The 19,773-nt window shown below is 37.8% G+C and overlaps 1 protein-coding gene across 8 annotated transcripts in view; it reads left to right on the top strand.

The window, feature by feature from the left end:
- The window catches only part of LOC127414439 (cytosolic carboxypeptidase 1), an 80,255-nt gene that overhangs the window by 6,505 nt on the left and 53,977 nt on the right, over positions 1–19,773 (top strand). For 6 of the 8 annotated variants that reach the window (XR_007892798.1, XR_007892799.1, XM_051652449.1 and 3 more), the window contains exons 4-13: positions 8,106–8,173; positions 8,292–8,355; positions 9,169–9,312; positions 9,551–9,703; positions 10,650–10,743; positions 10,924–10,961; positions 11,563–11,771; positions 11,924–12,101; positions 12,678–12,778; positions 16,738–16,854. Coding sequence is in view for 6 of the 8 variants with exons in the window: in XM_051652449.1 (XP_051508409.1) it covers positions 8,106–8,173; positions 8,292–8,355; positions 9,169–9,312; positions 9,551–9,703; positions 10,650–10,743; positions 10,924–10,961; positions 11,563–11,771; positions 11,924–12,101; positions 12,678–12,778; positions 16,738–16,854 (1,166 nt within the window). In the remaining 2 variants the exon portion in view is untranslated. The remainder of the gene's footprint in view (positions 1–8,105; positions 8,174–8,291; positions 8,356–9,168; positions 9,313–9,550; positions 9,704–10,649; positions 10,744–10,923; positions 10,962–11,562; positions 11,772–11,923; positions 12,102–12,677; positions 12,779–16,737; positions 16,855–19,773) is intronic. The other 2 variants (XM_051652451.1, XM_051652452.1) reach the window with 1 other exon arrangement.

Below are 19,773 nucleotides of genomic sequence, written 5' to 3'. Positions count from 1 at the left end.
GTAAACTACTCCCAAAAACAGTACAAAGCAGATGGTGCAGCTGTAAATACCTAAAGAACTGAGATCTGAGAATCCCAAAATGTTTTCAAAGGATCTCAACACTCCACTCTCATATAGGTCACAGAGTGTAGTCACCCCCTCACGATCCACTCTGATCAGCAAAAAGGGGACTTATTAATACATAATTTGGGGTTCAGCCATATGCTCGAGGCAACATTTAAATAAATGTCCGAATTAAACACTCTGGACACTTTTGTCCATACCGAGAGCAAATGCGAGATAACGGGGTGTAACTTAACTTCTCCGATTAGTTTGATAGAAAGGCTTTGCAATGGCGAAACAGGGGCAAGAACTTCCTGTTTAATACAAAACCAGGGAGGGGCTCTCTCAGGTGGAAGTTACCAATGATCCAAATGTCTGAGACTGAATGCATAATAATAAAACAAAATCTTGGGTAGGCCTAGCCCACGTTTGTCAATCGGCCTATATAATTTATTGAAATGTAATCTGGGATGCTTACCATTCCAAATGAAGTACTTCACTATGCTATCAAATTGCTTGAAATAAGAGAGGGGGACATCTACAGGGAGAGACTGCAGCAGGTAGTTCCACTTTGGAATAAAATTCAATTTAATAACATTAACCTTCCCAATCATAGATAAATGTAATGAAGCCCACCTGCCCACATCGCTCGAAAACCTAGCTCAGAGCCAAAGCTTCAGATTTAGACCAATTGACACTGTATTCTGAGAACTTAGAAAAGAAATTAATAATTCTGTGGAGGCAAGGCATAGATCTAGTGGGGTCAGAGACTAATAAAAAAATATCATCTGCGTAAAGCAAAAGCTTATGCGCCATACCTCCAGCCACCATCCCTGGAAAATTATCTTCCTTTCTTATCGCAGCTGCTAATGGTTCCGGGGCGAGACAGAACAATAATGTGGAAAGAGGGCAACCCTGCCAAGTGCCCCTATCCAGAGTAAAATAATCTGAAATTAATCCATTTGTTTGTACCACCACTACCGGGTGTCTAATAAAGTAACTTAATCCATCCAATAAAAGTATTCTCGTACCCATATATTTCCAAAATCTTAAAAAGATAATCCCATTCTACCATATCAATCGCTTTTTCAGCGTCAAGTGAGATGGCAGCGACCGGAGTCTGATCATTCGCCACTGACCACATGATATTGATGAAACGCCTGATGTTATCAGAAGAGCCACGACCCCGAATAAACCCCACCTGATCTATATGTATAAGAGATGTCATAACTTAATCGGTTAGCCAGAATTTTTGACAATATTTTAACGTCTAGCTGGATCAGGGAAATTGGACGGTAACTCTTACCCTTGCTTGGATCTTTGTCCTTTTTAAGTATCAGACTGATCCGGGCTTGTGTCATGGTTGGCGGAAGCTTTCCATTCTTTAATGATTCTGTATAAACTTCTAGCAAAAGTGGAGCCAGTTCTGTAGCATAAGATTTAAAAAAATTCATTGACAAAGCCATCTGGCCCCGGAGACTTTCCTGTAGGCAAGGCCTTAATTACCTCGCCAAGCTCCTCCAAGGTTATCTCAGAATCAAGAGAATTTTTTTGCTCAGTCGTCAGTTTAGGGAGTTCTAATGGTTCCACAAATTGTCTGATATCTTCATCAGTAGACGAAGACGTAGAACTATAGAGATCAAGATAGAATTCTTTAAAAGCAACAATGTTGTTTTTTTTGTTTTGTTTTTTATGTTAGTTAATATACATGTTAATTAATGCTGACAAATACAACTTTTAAGTTTAAAAATGTATTCCTCTATGTTGAAATTAACATTATCTAAGATTAGTAAGTGTTGAAAAAGTATTGTTTATTGTTGGTTAACGTTAACTAATGTATTTAACTAGTGTTAATTTAATTTTTAAGTTACTAAAGCAGATTAACTGCAATAAACAACAAACTTTCACACTTAACAGACCAAAGGTGTAACTGTCCGTTTAATAAATGTAATTTTCATTACTTTTAATTTGATAATTTAATGCATTTTATTATTGAATTTGATAGTAGTAGTATGGTAGTAATTTTAATTAATAAAACAGGTTAACAGGATCAAACTAGAGGATGAAAGCTGCACTACTTCAGGTCGTATACATAAATGTGATTTCAGCATTTCAATTAACTTATGAACTTGTGACAGTTATATGAATACAAGTTCAAACGAGATTGTTTTTTTTTTTTTCATTTGAGATTCCTCTGCATGCTCTTTCCATTTAGTATGGGATGATCTTGTTAAGCCGGCGTCACACTAGCAGACTCCAAACAACTAGAAATAACAACAGGAGAACCGCATGAACATAAACAATTGTAATTGAGTGATTTAGGATGTGATTCATGGGGTAACTTTACCTTGTGAATGTGCCTGATTGTTTATTTATCCCCTCAAGGCTTGCCGTAAAACACGTATGTCCATATGCAGCTTTTAGTGAGTAAAGAAATTACTTTACATAAAAAAAGACTCTAGTGTCTCCGCTTCTGATTTCCTTAGTCATTTTAGTGGAAAAGCACTTGGTGACCGAATCACTATGGATTACAATCTGCATTTGTGATGATATGCAACTTGTGAGTGCTATCGCTGATGAAAACATTCAGATCAGCATGACTGTGACAAAGTTCTTTAACACTCTGAAGGAGGAAGCGGGAGCCGGGGGGAACGATCCAACATGAGTCTTTTTAATGACAACACTTTTCAGTGTAACATCAAACTTTGCTTTTCATCATAACATAAAATAAATACACACTCTGCTTATCAGCACAGTAAATAAACACATTAAGATTTGCCTTTCAGCAGTCCCATTAACACAGACACACATACAGCTCTGTGCGTCCCTCTCTCCAACTGCGGCTCTGGCTCCTCTTTGTCTCTTTCCCGGCTGATTGAGATAATTCCCCCCCCAAATGTCCATACTTACATCTTGGCCACGCCCTGCTTGCCACAATGACATTTTATCAATTCTTCAGGAAAAAAAGAAGCTCATTGTTCACTTGACTAGAACAAAAGAGCCTGCCCCGGCGACAGAACGATTTTTTCTTACAATTTTGATATACTTTTCCAGGTGCTAGAACCATTAACTAAGCAGCGAGTCCTGACGGTCAAGGGATTAATGATCTCCCGCTGGCAGACCCTAATGTGCGCTCTGTTTCTCACCTACCAGCCTGCGATACCTGAAAAATCGCAGAAAAATATTCTAGTGTGATGCCGGCTTTAATTTATACTTCAACTTGGATCGGTTTTGAAATGCATTCGTTTTTTTTCTTCCATTTTGATCTTTGCCTATGTGTCTCTTCAGGTACTCCGTGTCGAGTCAAGAGTTCAAAGTGATCAAAGTGTGACGTGTGCTCTCCAACCTTCTGCCGTTTCACCAGTTTCTGATTTGCGCAGCACATTTTATTTATGTGCACGTAAATTTAAGCTGCAACACAGTATGAAACAAGTTAACTTGCCGTTAATGGTAGATGCAGCAGCTCCATCTCTCGTGAGGGTGTCACTTACACAGGAGCTTGGCACACATAAATTAAAACACACCCGCAGATATTTCATGCTGGCTAAACCCTTTATTCCTGACAAGGTGTTGATTTTGAAAAATTTGACCTCCTTCAACTTAGGGGGTTATAATGTTCTGGACTGTTTTAAACCTTTGTGCCCAAAGGTTTTTGTGACATTTCTCAAGTTGCACTTTAACGTGACTGCTTAGTCTGTATTTTTTCCATCACTAAAGAAGTGTTGAGTTGATGGACGCTGCTTTTGTTCTTTTGCTTTCTATTATTGGTGCCTGTCAACATACGTCATTATTGTTGCCAGAGTTTCAGTGTCCTATGAACCAGTGTTAAAGATTGTAACACAGATGAAAATGGTGCACACCTTTTTTTCACAAGTTTATTTTATTTTTATTTTTATTTTTTTTGTGTTGTGTTTTGTTTGACTTGGATTTGTTTGATTTTTCAGGTTTTTTTATTTTATTTTTTTGTTTTGTTTTGTTTGATTTTTGGATTTGCTTGATTTATTTTTTGTGTTGTTGTTTTGTTTAATTTTTGTTTTGCGTTTTGTTTGATTTTTGGTTTTGTTTGACTTGGATTTGTTTGATTTTTAGGGGCCAAGCACCGAATATGCTGTGGCACATATTGTTTTCATTGGTTTTCTTATTTTTAGGGGCCAAGCACCAAAGGTGCATAGTAAGGGTGTAACGATGCATTGATTCAATAACCAACGATCCAATGTTATCGATTACAACGTGTAAATATGGATATAGCAATTTTTTAAGATGTACCTTTATTTTAATACTCTCATGTCAGCTACGTCCGTACGCATTTCCATCAGGCGATGAAGCAACCTTATTACATTCATTTCACTTTATGAACACTAAACACGGTTTTCATGTGGGACAAGGATGTGCGTGGGGTCTTTGAAGCCAAATTGCGCTCTGCTATACATGCGCGTGTCTACCGGGATTCTCAGGAAACGCGAGCTCCAGTGACAGGATCAGTGCAGGCGCGTCAACCAGGCCCTCCTTAAAATGCGAACTCTCCTGACAAACTCGGAGCGGTTCACATGCACGATTAATCCGGGCTTCCATCGATATCATAGCACATGCGAGCCATTTGCAGTGATATCGATATATGTGGGGAAAGTGTGGCGTAGTGGGCTAAAGCACAAAGCCACCACCATTGTGTCCTTGAGCAAGGCACTTAACTCCAGGTTGCTCCAGGGGGATTGTCCCTGTAATAAATGCACTGTAAGTCGCTTTGGATAAAAGCGTCTGGTAAATGCATAAATGTAAATGTTATTTGAATTTTACATGATAATTTGCTATTTAAAAGTACCATGGAGAAGTTCAACCATCATGTGAACTGTCTTGACAACGGCGACATTCTGAACAGCACTAATGAGGGAAAGAGAAACACTTGCTGCCCAGCACTAGCATCAGTTATGAGACTTTACACATCTACACATCAACACCCTTACTAACATTTATCCCAGTTAACTGTAACAGAATTTTTCATTACAACTGTGGAAGTTGTAGCCAAGAAAACCGCGGATAGCACGGATAGTTGGAAACAAGTCATGGGTATGTAAGTACAGTTTCATATGATCTCATGTTATGTTAAATAACATCAAACGACTGTTCGACAACGAAAAATTTTGTCGACAATTTTTTAGTCAACGTTGTCGATAATGTCAACTAATCATTTCAGCCCTACTGCGTGGTCCCATGGTGTTTGTACTTGCGTACTATTGTTTGTACAGATGAACGTGGTACCTTCAGGCATTTGGAAATTGCTCCCAAGGATGAACCAGACTTGTGTAGGTCCACAATTTTTTTTTCTGAGGTCTTGGCTGATTTCTTTTGATTTTCCCATGATTTCAAGCAAAGAGGCACTGAGTTTGAAGCCTTAAAATACATCCACAGGTACACCTCCAATTCAGTACACCTCCTATCAGAAGCTAATTGGCTAATTGTCTAAAGGCTTGACATAATTTTCTGGAATTTTCCAAGCTGCTTAAAGACACAGTTAACTTAGTGTATGTAAACTTCTGACCCACTGGAATTGTGATATAGTCAATTAAAAGTGAAACAATCTGTCTGTAAACAATTGTTGGAAAAATTACTCATGTCATGCACAAAGTAGATGTTATAAACGACTTGCCAAAACTATAGTTTGCTAATATTAAATCTGTGGAGTGGTTAAAAAATTAGTTTTAATGACTTCAACCTAAGTGTATGTAAACTTCTGACTTCAGTTGTAGTTTTGAGGGTCGTGGGTTTGATTTCCACGTGTTGGTGTTAGAGTTGATGTTATACTGTAGTGGAGGTCTTTGTCTTAGTTTTGCTCTTCTGATATATATGGGAGTGATATCTTTTGAAAGGATTGAGAAGTTTGGAGATAGCATCACCTGTAGTTTAAAAGAACATGGTCTGTTTAGCATAGGTATCATGCTACATGCTATGATAACTTAGCATGCTAATTGGTTAACATGCTAACTGATGGGTTTTCTGTCTTATAAGGCTATTTTATCACCATGCTATCCATAGGGCAACATTAGCTTAGCATGCTAATTGGTTAAAATGCTAATAAGTTAGCATGCTATTATGTTAGTATGCTAATAAGTTAGCATGCAATCCAATGTATTTGTAATGCTATTTGATCACAATGCTATCTGTAGACAACATTAGCTTAGCATGCTGAACAGTTAGCATGGTAACCAGCACATTTGTTAGGCTATTTGATCACAATGCTATCCATAGGCAATATTAGCTTAGCATGTTAATCAGCTAGCATGCTAATCAGTTAGCATGTGAGTTCTATTTTAACTAAGGGTGGTTTTTAATTGTATACATCTATTGACCTCTGAGTCTTCATGATGTGCTTACTACTATGTAAGCTGTGCTACATGGCATAATTCCTTCTTAAATTCAACATCAGTTATCTTTAACAATTTTTTATCAGCAATCGTTTTGTATTTGTGGCTTGGAATGTGTCTTTGGCAATGTTTGGTTGTGTAAGCTGATTGGCCTAGTGGTTAAAGCATTGGACTATGGCTCAAAAGTTTGTGAGTTTGATTCCTGCTAAAGACGGTTTTAAAAATTTTACTTTTTTGTTCACTGAGTCTTCATGTTGTGCTTATTACTACATATGCTGTACTACATTGCGGAATTCCTGTTTGAATTCAAAATTGCTTTAACAAGACTTTCTAAGCTATCTTTTCGTACTCTCAGCTTGGAAATTCTCTTTGGAATAGTCGAAATGTACAATCTCTGTGGCCTAGTGGTAAGAGCATTGGACTATGGCTCAGAAGGGTACAAGTTTGAGTCTGCTTCAGAACACTTTTACAATTTTTAATTCTGTTTACCTTTGAGTCTTTATGTTTTGCTTTCTCTAATGCAGGGTTTTCAAATTCCTGCTTCAGTTTAAACCGCTTTGATGTATCAAAAACATTATCTCTGCAACAATTTTATGCTCTCAACTTTGACTGCAAATGCAAAGCTGACTCAGGCAACTGTGGTTGTGCTAATTCTCAGCCTGTTATGTCCCATTGGTGACTGTCAATGTTGTGCCTCTGTAGTATAGTGGACTGTCAACTGGATTGTTGAACAGAAAGTTGCAGGTTCAAACCCACCCTTGGGTGCCTTGAAAAATTATTATTATTTATTTTTTTCTTTGTCATTTGATCTCTGTGTTCTTTAGTGTGTGCTTGGTGTTGTGCAGTGGTTGCCATGCTGGTGCTTGGCCCCGGTATTGCTGCTGCAGCTATATTTGTTTTGTTTTTTTGTGTTGTGTTGGTTTTGTTTTTGAATTTGGTTTAGAGTTGTTTGTTTGTATTTTTGTTAGTTTTTGCTTTTTGTTTTTGTTTGGGTTTGAATTTCATGGCTATTCATACACAAACACCACAAAACTATATTTCAGTTGTTCCTTACATTGGGCATATACTTTCCACACACACACACACTTATCTCTTTGTTGGCCAGATACCATACCAAAACATCTCAGCCATTTGAGGCCTGCGTCATAAAAAACACTTAAACGCTTAGGTTTCCAAGCCTGTGCCAAAGAGACATTTCTTGAGTTATAGCCTACTTGACTATTAGGTTTTAAATATGAATGAATGTGACAGCCTCAATGAACATGTATAAGAAAAAGACAGATATTCTCATAGAAATCTCAAGCCCAAATAGAGAAGTTTTTGAGAATATATAAAGCAGAACTTTAAATGCAGGTTTCAATTCCTAAAATGTACTGTAAATTACAGTGAGTGTTGATTAGTCTAGTAATCACCGGTTCAAACCGGTTCAAAAGGCACTTAATCCGAAATTGCTCTGGGGAGATCCCTGTAAAACAGAAAGTATCTGGTAACTTAATTTGGTAACTTAAAATGAAAAACACAGTTATTTATGCATTTATTGAAACAATTATGAAATGTCTAGATAAAAGTATCAACAATCTACAGTACGACAATGAGCGGCCAATTATTGTTATGTAACATACAGTATATGTACTTACATTATTTTGAATAAAGCAGTTGAATTATAGGCTAATTGTTAACAGTATGTGTTCTGTAATGTTTTAGAGAAGACCCGTAAGGAGGTGATGTCTAAAGGCTCCAGTGGGATGGATGTTATTCTCTCTACTCTAGAGGTACCAGCATTGACAACTGATATCCAATCACATTAATTTCATCTGTAGATCAAGTTATTCATAAGTTATGTATTAAAGTGCTATTCGGTTATTAATCCGCTTGATTCTGTCCATTCAGAATACAGGGGATTTGCAGACCACCCTGAACGTCCTCAGTATTTTGAATGAATTGTTGACAGTGGGTAAGTGTTTTAAATTCTCAGTTGATGATTTATATGGATTAATTTGACTTGTGTCATGTAAAAGGTGTCATATTTGTAAATTTTTGTATGATGTTTTGGGCTGTCTAGTTGCTTTGATAGGTTGGCTGCAGTGTGATCTATGCAGTATGGTAATTATGCTTTTAAACGTTGTACTTTGTAGCTAAAAGTATTGGAGGAAAAGGAGTGCCACTTACAAACAATGGAGTCAACTATCAATTTATTCATTTGAAAATATTTTTTTATATAAACCACAAATTGACAAATATTTTGTTTTAATTATTAAAAACATATTAAAAATAAATAATTATTTAATTTATTTTAAACAAGGATTTATTTGTTTAAAATGTAGTTAAAAATAGCAAAATAATAAATATTTGTTTCTTTTTAAATGCAACTTGTTAATTGTGTATTTAGAAATGATTGTGCTATTGCTTTTCTTTAACCATTTGCCCAGCAAAATTTTCATCCTCTTAAAACCAATTATACTTTTACACGAGTATTGTAAATATTTCATTTTAATTTTATAATTAGTCAAATGTATAATTATTGTATTATTATTATCTTTATTATTAAGCTGATATTTTACATATGTCAATTTGTAGAGTGATTTATTTAGTTTGCCTTATATTTTCTTATTAATATATTAATAAAGAGTCACATTGTGCATGGAACTAGTATTGGCGTAATCAGGACACACCAGTCAAAACACTCTGTGTCTGAAGGACAGAAAGGCAGATTGTTGAATCCAGTGTAATGTTGGTTTGTCTGTAACTGTTGTTTTTGTTGTGGTAGGTGGAGGACGCAGGACCGGAGTGTTTGTGTCTAAGGGAGGAACAGCAATTCTGCTGCAGCTGCTGGTGAGCTCCAGCAAAGACCCTCTAAATGAAGAACTAATGCTGCACATTCACACTTTACTGTTTAAAGTCGGCCCGAAAGGTAAGACAGCAAATCCACACACATAATTGCAGTAAAGCAAACCACATTATTGTATGTTGAGACATACAATACCATATGCTTTGCTGACCTGATGAGCTAAGATGAGTTTATAAGATATCTGGTTTGGTACAGTCAAATAATTTTCTCATGTTATTAACTAAAGTATAAATGTGTCATTTAACTGTTTTGAAGTTGAATATTGATTAAGTTCCCTGCAATTGGCACTGGTCACTTTTAGATGACATCACTTCCTCTTCAGACAGGAAGTTTGGTGTTAAAGCGCGTCTGAACGGGGCGCTGAATGTGACAGTGAATCAAGCAAAACACAATCTGCAGAACCACAAGCTACTGTTGCCATGCCTACAGGTGCTGCGGGTTTACTCAGGCAACTGTAAGTTCACTGACATGCTGTACATTCATTTTATGTGCTCCTTAGTGAGGTCTCTTGGAGTGCAAAATACTGCTCACAATTTAAAATGAATGAAAATGTATTTTAGAGGGTTGAAAAAAGTCATACTTTTTAAAATCCAGGCTAGAGGTCGACCGATAGTGGATTTTGCCGATACCGATAACTAAGCTGGTGGAAAAGGCAGATAGCAGATTAATCGGCTGATAGTTTTTAAAATCGATTTATTGAATGTAAAAAATGTATTTTGTCTTTTCTTACCATGACAGGCAAAGACATAAAGGCTACAATAGTCCAAAATGAATAAAATCCCAGATGCAGTTTATTTTGCAATTAAAATCCTAATAACAACCATAAAAAAATATTTGGTTCATAACGCTGGACTTTTAACTGTAAGCAAGCCCGAAATACAGCGGAGACTCTTATTTTGAAATGTCTGTGCTTTCAGCTCACACAAACACACAAGGGAAACAAAACATGCACTCTTACTATAATCTACAATATATTACAATAGAAACACTTTAAAGTAAACATTGTCATATAGGCTAATAAATACTGTATAAGCAGTAATTCTATCTTGTTGATAAACGTACGTTTTAAGAAAAAAAAAGTATTTTAATACAGTTTTTTTTTTGTAAATAAAAAAAAATCCCATAAACGTGTTTTGGTCTGGTTTTGTTTTCAAAGTAAAAATATGTTATATTGATGTTTTGCTTCATGTGAATTTTGGCATCAAATATTTAATACATTTGTAAAATGGCATAGAATTTACTGTGTAAATTGGGAAAACAAGGCCTGATCTGCTTCCAACTTTGGCCTAATTAAATAGCAAAACAATAAAGAAACGTCTACACCGATATGTTCACCAATAAATTGAGCATCGCAACAGTGAACCACTCCATCATGTAGGTCTTTCTGTGTTTTCCTGTAGTGGTAAATGCAGTTTCTCTGGGAAAGAGTGGTGCTTTGGAGCTCATGTTTGAAATCATTGGACCCTTCAGCAAAAAGAGCACCACTTTGCTCAAGTATGTACGGTAGTGTGTGTTTTGTTTACCAGATCTGATAGAAATCTGATGCATATTTTGCCAAATTGTTACTGGAATATTACTGATTTTTAAATATTGCTCACACTATGACAACAAAATATGAACTTAAAAAAAAAAAAAAATGTATCCTGATTTATTTTTGTTCTTTTTCCTAAACAGGGTGGCCTTGGACACACTAGCAGCATTACTGAAGTCCAGTAAGATGCTTCCTTGGGTGAATCTCATGAAACCTGTAAAGAACATGTCCAGCTTATATATCACCTCAAAATCTAAAGAAAGACAGAAGAACTTAAATTGTACATGAAGAAAATGAGGTCTAGTTTAGGACCATTGAGAATTTGTGCATTATGACGTTATTTTAAGCAATTGTTTTATATATTACCTAAATTGTAAAGTGTTTATACTGTACATAATTAAAAACAATAATTGAGAAAAATGAGAATTATTTATAAAAAATAAACATATATGTTATTTATATAATTTTTTCTTCTTTTTTGTCTTTGATTTTTGGGTGAAATGTGACCTGGACATGTTTTCTTGAGATTGACCACCTTACTTCTAGGATTATATGTCATTATACAATACATTAACGTTTTGGTGCCATATTCATGAGTTCAGATTTTTTTTCACAACTTATTATACAATTAACATCCAATGGAGGATAATATTATATACAGTTTATTGTAACATAATTGTGTTATTTTTTACACATTATTACACATACAGTGTACTGTATTTTACACATAATTGAATTTGAAAGTCTGTATAACTCGGGCATCTTGTGTGTGTGCTGTTTAGAAATGAATGCACGGTGGGCAGTGGACAGAGGGTATATTCCCACTCTACTAGCCATCTACCAGGATTGGCACCGTAATGACACACGCCATCGTCACATGATCATTCGCAAGAGCATTCTGGGATGTATTAAAAACCTCACAAACATTAAACTTGGCAGGAAGGCCTTCATAGATGCCAACGGCATGAGGATCCTTTATAACACATCCACTGTATGAAACTAAAGCATTGGGTGATATTTTATCCAACTCTTGATTTTATTGGAATGTGCCAAATAGGTTTACTACATATACATTACTACATACTGTATACTTAGATGAACTGTATACATTAGAAATATTAACTCTAACTGTAATGTGTTTAGGAGTGCCTACCCGTCCGGACACTAGATCCTCTGGTCAATACATCCAGCCTAATTATGAGGAAGTGCTTTCCAAAGAACCGCCTACCACTGCCTACCATTAAAAGTGTCTATCAGTACCCACTACCACGCATACTAGCTGGTGGACCAGTTGCACAGCTTTACAGCCTGCCTCCAGGAGGTAAAAAGACATACTTGATATAGTGACCCCAAAAAGTATTGGGACAAAATATGAGAGTTTAGTCTTTGAAACCTTCCTCCTCCCTAGCATCACCTGTCTAAATCTGCTTCAGGTAGACTGTAAATATGTCTAATTGTGCAGCAGCAGCATGTCTTACATGCCCGACACAGCATGCCTGAGTAAGTTCTAGCAGTAGCAAGTCTTTGTAATTGCTTTACAGTAGCGTAAGCAGATCTAGTCTGCCAAGACCAAACCCACTAACTTGTCACATCCCTTAAAATACTTAAAAATGTGTTCCGGCAGTTGTCCTGACTGAAATATGGATCTGTTCCACTAACACACATACAGTATATATATATATATATATGTGTGTTATTTATTTATTTTATTTTTTATTTTAGTTTCGAAATACTTCTTGGGGCCACTGTAACTCTAACTTTTGCCTTAATATAAATTTTTTCCTCTTCCAGTCTTTTTTCTTCTTAGTAGTAATGCTGTTCATGGTAAACTGATATTAAATGTACAGTATCTCGAGTTCTTTAATGTGGAAATGTATCTTTGTGTGTTGTGTGTTAGTGGATGATGTTGTTGACGAGAGTGATGAGAATGAAGCCACAGAGGTTGACACAGAAAATGACACGGAAAATGAGGATGATGAAACGGGTCACAAAACACAGGTACTACAGTGCTACTGGTCAACCAATATGGGATTTTCAATGGCTAATGCCAATATTTAGAGAGCAGAGTGGCCGATGGTCTTTATCGTGTAATGTATGTGGGTAAATCGTATTACATTTCTACAGTTTTTGTGAGATTTACACATATAAAACAATTTAGCAATAGCAGATAGGGTGTGCACAAAATTGCTCAAATTAAAAACATATTATATTCAATATTTATTCAAAATTCACTAAAAATTTGATATATATATATATATATATATATATATATAATAGGAGTGGAGCGCTCCTATTTTTTTTGTTGTTTTTGTTTGTTTGTCCTGTGTTTAGTAATCTTTTTTCAGTCAGTTTTACCAGAGACAAACTGCTGAACATTCGACAGCTTATACCAGACAGTCTTTTCCTGGTTTTTGAATATTCAGACGTTTTGCTGGACATTTTAGTTGGAGGCGCGGCTTTGTTGTTCAGGAGACGCAGGCGAGGAAGACGAGCCGGTGCGCTGGTCAAACTCCGTCGGCAGGGCTTTCGAACAACGCTGCCGAGCATTCATCTTGCGAATCTCCGCTCTCTTCCTAACAAAACGGACAAACTACATCTCCTCACCCCGCACAAACAAGGACTTTTCAACCTCTGCTGCCTTGTGCTTCACAGAAACCTGGCTGAGTGAAGCCATTCCAGACAGCGCGTTACATCTGCCGGGCTTCCAGCTGTTCAGAACGGATCGCATCGCTGAGTTAACGGGGAAAACGTGAGGTGTTGGAAAATGCTTTTACATCAATGAAAGTTGGTGTACACCGTTAACAACTTTAAAGAGGATGTGCTGTCCTAATTTGGAAGTGCTCTTTATTAACTGTAAGCCTTTCTACGTGCCGCGGGAGTTTTCCTTGTTTATTCTGGTGAGTGTGTATATCGCACCAAACACGTGTTTGAATGCGGTGCTGCAACAGCTGGCTGATCAAATCACAGACACGGAACAACAATACCCGGACTCAGTTATTATTATTCTTGGGGATTTTAACAAAGAAAATCTCACACGTGAACTGCCCAAATACAAACAGCACATTACATGCCCCACCAGAGACAGGAACATACTGGATCTTTGTTACACAACAATAAAGGATGCATATCACTCTGTCCCTAGAGCAGCTTTGGGACTCTCTGATCACTGTCTGGTTCACCTTCTTCCAACGTACAGGCAGAAATTAAAATCAACCAAGCCAGTAGTAAGGACTGTAAAGAGACCAATGAAGCAGAGCGGGAACTACAGGCCTGCTTCGAGTGCACGGATTGGAGTGTTTTGAGACTGCAGCCACAGACCTGGACGAGCTCACAAATACTGTTACATCATATATCAGTTTCTGTGAGGATATGTCATTCCTACTAGGACTTATTTACAGTTCAACAACGACAAACCGTGGTTTACAGCAGAGCTCAGGCAGCTTCATCAGGCCAAAGAGGCTGCTTACAGTGGTGGGGATAAAGTCTTGTACAATCAGGTCAGAAACACACTGATCAGGGAAATCAGAGTGGCTAAAAGAAGATACTCTGAGAAGCTGAAAAACAAGTTTTCAGCTAACGACCTTGCATCAGTGTGGAGTGGCATGAAACAACTCACAAATTACAGGACTCCTACCCCCAACCCTGTGGTGGACCAACAACTGGCTGACGACCTGAATGTGTTCTACTGTAGATTTGAAAGGCCCAATCTCACACCCCACACCCACATCCACTCTGACCTTCACTTCACACAAACACCAACACCTCCTGCAACCCCCCTCCTCCCCCCTCCTGCTACTCAACCTGCACTTAAGATCTGTGAAGATGATGTGAGTTGCGTCTTTCGGAAACAAAAGACGAGGCAATCTTCAGGCCCAGATGGCGTCTCACCAGCGTGTCTTCGATCCTGTGCTAACCAGCTGGCCCCCATCTTCACACAGATCTTCAATAGATCACTGGAGCAGTGTGAAGTCCCATGCTGCTTCAAACGTTCCACTATCATCCCCATCCCAAAGAAACCAAAAATCACAGGACTTAATGACTACAGACCTGTCGCCCTGACGTCTGTGGTCATGAAGTCATTTGAGAGACTGGTGTTGGCCCACCTGAAGAACATCACTGGACCCTTTCTAGATCCCCTTTAATTTGCTTATCGAGCAAACAGGTCTGTGGATGATGCAGTCTACATGGGATTGCATCATATCTTGCAACATCTGGACAGACCAGGGACATATGCAAGGATCTTTTTTGTGGACTTCAGTTCGGCTTTCAACACCATCATCCCAGTTATACTCCAGAATAAATTACACCAACTCTCTGCTCCCATGTCTATCTGTCAGTGGATTACCAGCTTTCTGACGGACATGCAGCAGCTTGTGAGACAGGGGAAACTCACTTCCAGCACCTGTACAATCAGCACTGATGCCCCCCAGGGATGTGTGCTCTCCCCACTACTCTTCTCCCTCTACACCAATGACCCATCACCAAGGACCCCTCTCTCAAGCTCCTGAAGTTTGCAGATGACACCAATGTCATCGGCCTCATCCGAGATGACGATGAGTCTGCATACAGAAGGGAGGTTGAACAGCTGGCTGTCTGGTGCAGTCAAAACAACCTTGAGCTGAACACGCTCAAAACGGTGGAAATGATTGTGGACTTTAGGAGGAACACCCCAACACTGACCCCCCCTCACCATTCTAAACAGCACTGTGGCAGCAGTGGAGTCATTCAGGTTCCTGGGCACTACCATCTCACAGGACCTGAAGTGGGAGACACACATTGACTCCATTGTGAAAAAAGCCCAGCAAAGGTTGTACTTCCTTCGCCAGCTAAGGAAGTTCAACCTGCCACAGGCGCTGCTGATACAGTTCTACTCAGCGGTCATTGAGTCTGTCCTCTGCACTTCAATAACTGTCTGGTTTGGTTCAGCTATGAAATCAGACATCAGAAGACTACAAAGGACAGTTCGGACTGCTGAGAGGATTATTGGTTGCCCCTTGCCCCCCCCCCCCCCCACCCCTTTCAAGAACTGTACACTTCCAGAGTGAGGAAAAAGGCTAGAAAAATCACTCTGTACCCCACTCACCCTGCCCACTACCTTTTTGACTTACTGTTGCCTTCTGGCTGACGCTTCAGAGCTCTGAGCACCAGAACCGTCAGGCACAGGAACAGTTTTTTCCCTCAGGCTATCCATCTCATGAACAGTTAAAACTGCCCCATAGAGCAATAACTATGTGCAATCAACAGTTTAGTCTTTTTTTATATTTATCCAACACATCCAACCTCTTCTGCCATTTAATTTCTCTGAAAAAAAAAAAAAAAAAACATTTGCACTGTACATAACAGATTTGTATTTGCACTGTACATAACAGATAACAGATTTGTATTCAATTGCACTACGTATGTGTATGTGTGTATGTATGTGTGTGTCTGACTGTGTATGTACGTATGTGTATACATTTTTTTTATTTTTTATTATTATCTATGTCTTGTTGCTGTTTTTGTATTGTTGTACACTGGAAACCCCTGTCACAAAGACAAATTCCTTGTGTGTGTAAGCATACTTGGCAATAAAGCTGATTCTGATTCTGATATATATATATATATATATATATATATATATATATATATATATATATATATATATATATATATATATATATATATATATAACTGACACAAGGACCAGCTACACCTTCTGTAAATCGGCTTAAGTAGGCATGGTTAAAATGACCTAATATCAGCTAATGAATCAATTAATCATCAATTAATTAATTAACTGAAATTTTTATAGAATAGTTATAGAACTTTTTTGAACGCACAGTTTTTTCTCAATCCTATACAATGACAACTGTTTATTTTCATTGTCCTAAATAAAGTTCAGAATTTTGTAGAATCATCTATCAAAATTACTGGACATTTGATTTTGTAAAGATTCTATTTTTTTTTTTTCTATATAGAATGATGACATAGAGACGGATATCAACAAATTACGTCCCAGACAGATGCAGTCGCGTCCGTTTGATGAACTGAGAGTCTATGAGCGTTTCTGTCTTGAATTCACACAGTATTTTAAGGTGAGTTTTGACTTGACAACAGTATTGATCTCATATATTGAGGATGTTAGAGTTTTTGTTGCCAAGTCGTTGCTACGCAGTTGCTAACGTGTTCTGTGTGGCAGTACTATTCAGTTTCTAGGGTGTTCTGGGCCTCGTTTCCCAAAAGCATCATAAAGTAGATACTAGAAACGATTGTACAAATCATCTTAGAATTACGGTCTGTTTCCCAAAAGCATTATAACTAAAGTAGTACTTGAAAATCTTTGTAGTTCTACAAGTGCTTTGGAGTAATCGTAGAGCACTTAAGAGTATCGTAAGGACTTTGACTTATGCAGACACCTGCATGTCAATCACGAAGTTACACTTAATATAATTTATTACAGTCCATGTTGAGATTTTTACACTTTATGCAGTAGTAGCTATACAGTGTGACCAAGATACTTTAATTTTCAAGTTTGTTTATTTTTATTTAAAGATAATATAATTATTTAGGTGTGCTTATATCAATCATATAGGCCTATTTTTATTATCTAATGTATACTCGTAAATAATAACAAAATACTTCTCATTTAAAATAAAGCCATAAAATAGATAAATGAAAGAAAAAATGATTAGGCCTAAATTAATAAATGACTTAAATGAATTTGTGTGCACGACCGCATTGGCAGCATAATTGTTAAATTCAGAGGGAATGGAGATGTCTATCTTGGCTCGTCTTCCCACCTTCCTCCTCTTTTCCCACCTCTTCTTCCACTCTGACACCCAAGGGCATTGTCGCCTGCAACACTGCATTGTTGTGCAGCACGACCTAGTGTGCACTTTCCAACACGATAAACCTTGTTATACTCAACATTGTCATTGTGTTGGACCATTCACAGGGCCTCAGTGGATAACAGCTGCCATTAACATAATTCATTGACCATGGATGTCAGGAAGAATGAGACAAAAGATCCAAGTGTGGAGACAATGATCAGATTTATTAAATAAACACAGCTAGGCTGGTAAAGCTTCAATGGGGGAACCACAGCACCAACTGCAGCGTGGAGAAGGATGGTGTGTTCGTAGCGGTAGTGTAGTGTAGATCCTCGAGGAATCCTCAGAGAGTAGTGTTCATAGGCTTGCGTGCGTAGTGGTCGTGTGCAGAGCAGTTCCGGTGCAGTGAGGTATCACTGAGGGGAACTCAGGATCAGCGTCAAAGTAGGCGAGGCAACAGGCAGGATGGTAACCACAATCCCGGCACACACAGCGCAGACTGGTAACCAAAACACAGTACACGATACAGGGTATACTAGGGCAGAGGGAGAGAATGGCAAATAACAGGACTCAAACAAAACAATCGAGCAATGAACACAAAACAGAGTGAGGTAGATATAGCCAAGGAACTAATGGCGATCAGGTGCCGCTCGCTCGCAGCAAGCTGGAAGGATCAGTGTTACCATGGAAACAATCAAGGATTCCATGGCAACGCTGATTACATGAGCCAGCGACACCTGAACCCAACAGAGAGAACATGTAATCACAAGCTAGAGCAAACAAGCAGACTCAACAAGACCATGACAATGGAAGCGTGCAATGAATGGAAGCACTGAATTTGTGAAAACGAAACATTGCAAATGTGCCCACAGTATGATGAACAAAGCAGTGACTGCGTAATAGAAAATAGATCGTTCTGCACTAAATGATTACAAAACTATATATTTAATTATGTAGTTAATTAGTTTGAGTATTTAACAGAATAACTTTACCATTTCCTAGCGAGGTAAATTCTAAGTATTTACAATGTTAGCCCACATATTTCAGTCAGGACAACTGCCAGAACAAATTTTAAAGTATTTTAGTGGATGTGACAAGTTTGTGGGTTTAGTCTTGGCGGACTAGATCTGCTCACGCTGCTACTGCAAAGCAATTACAAAGACTTTCTACTGCTTCGAACATACTCTAACATGATGTGTCGAGCATGTAAGACATACTGCTGCTACACAATTAGACATACTTATGATCTCCCTGAAGAAGGTCTAGACCAGTGGAACTGGGGAGGAGGAGGGTTTCAAAAGACAAATCTCATATTTTGTCCCAAAACTTGTTGGGGTCACTGTATCGAGCATTACAATGACGAGTCACATTTCAGCACTTTACATATGGACATAATGTGTGTCATTGAGCGTTCGTCCAGTTTTGGGAAATGCATGTGAAAAAGGAAAGAATGGTCATAACTTTGCACGTAGAGAATGCTTGCAAGACCTAAGATGCATCGTTATCGGGAAACAACCCTGGGTGGTTGATTACTATCCCAAGTCAAAAGAGCTTGAATCCTATCAAATACGTATATACTTTTGTATCTTTAGCAGTAAAATTCACATGCATCTTTATGACAATTTTTAGTTCTTGGTAACTCAACATTTTCATTTAATTCTTGCCACTTCCACACTGCAAGAAAAATGTTTCTTAGTAAGTGTATTTGTCTTGTTTTCCAGTAAAATATATACAGGTAAACATCTTTAAACAATATACATTTTCTTGAGAAGCAAAATTACATATGACGTTAAGTCTTGCTACAGAGAAATCAAACAAGATTTATGGGCAAATTCACTAAACGGTTGCACCACTTTTGCTCGTGATGTTCTTATTCACCATCCACCCACAATTTAGTTTAAGCAGGCACAATCAGCATTGCATTTTGAGTATTGAAATAAAGTCCTTGTCATTCCTTTGCATGTAAACACACCTCCTTTCTATGTAAATTAGGCTCATTATAGAATAGATCGCTCTTCATTCCCAAAAAATTTCCCGCCGCAATTTACAGCGCACAATTACTGCTAGATGGAAGCAGGTGGTAAAATGATTTTTTTTTAAATAGATGTTTTTGTACATTTTCTATCGATCATATCAGCAGTAATTTATCAAATAGTGATCAAATGATGTTAAAGAGATTTAACC

Source organism: Myxocyprinus asiaticus, chromosome 24, assembly GCF_019703515.2.
Source record: "Myxocyprinus asiaticus isolate MX2 ecotype Aquarium Trade chromosome 24, UBuf_Myxa_2, whole genome shotgun sequence".
Lineage (NCBI taxonomy): Eukaryota > Metazoa > Chordata > Actinopteri > Cypriniformes > Catostomidae > Myxocyprinus > Myxocyprinus asiaticus.
Note: the sequence above shows the minus strand (reverse complement) of the source record. Positions and strands in the feature narration are given on the sequence as shown.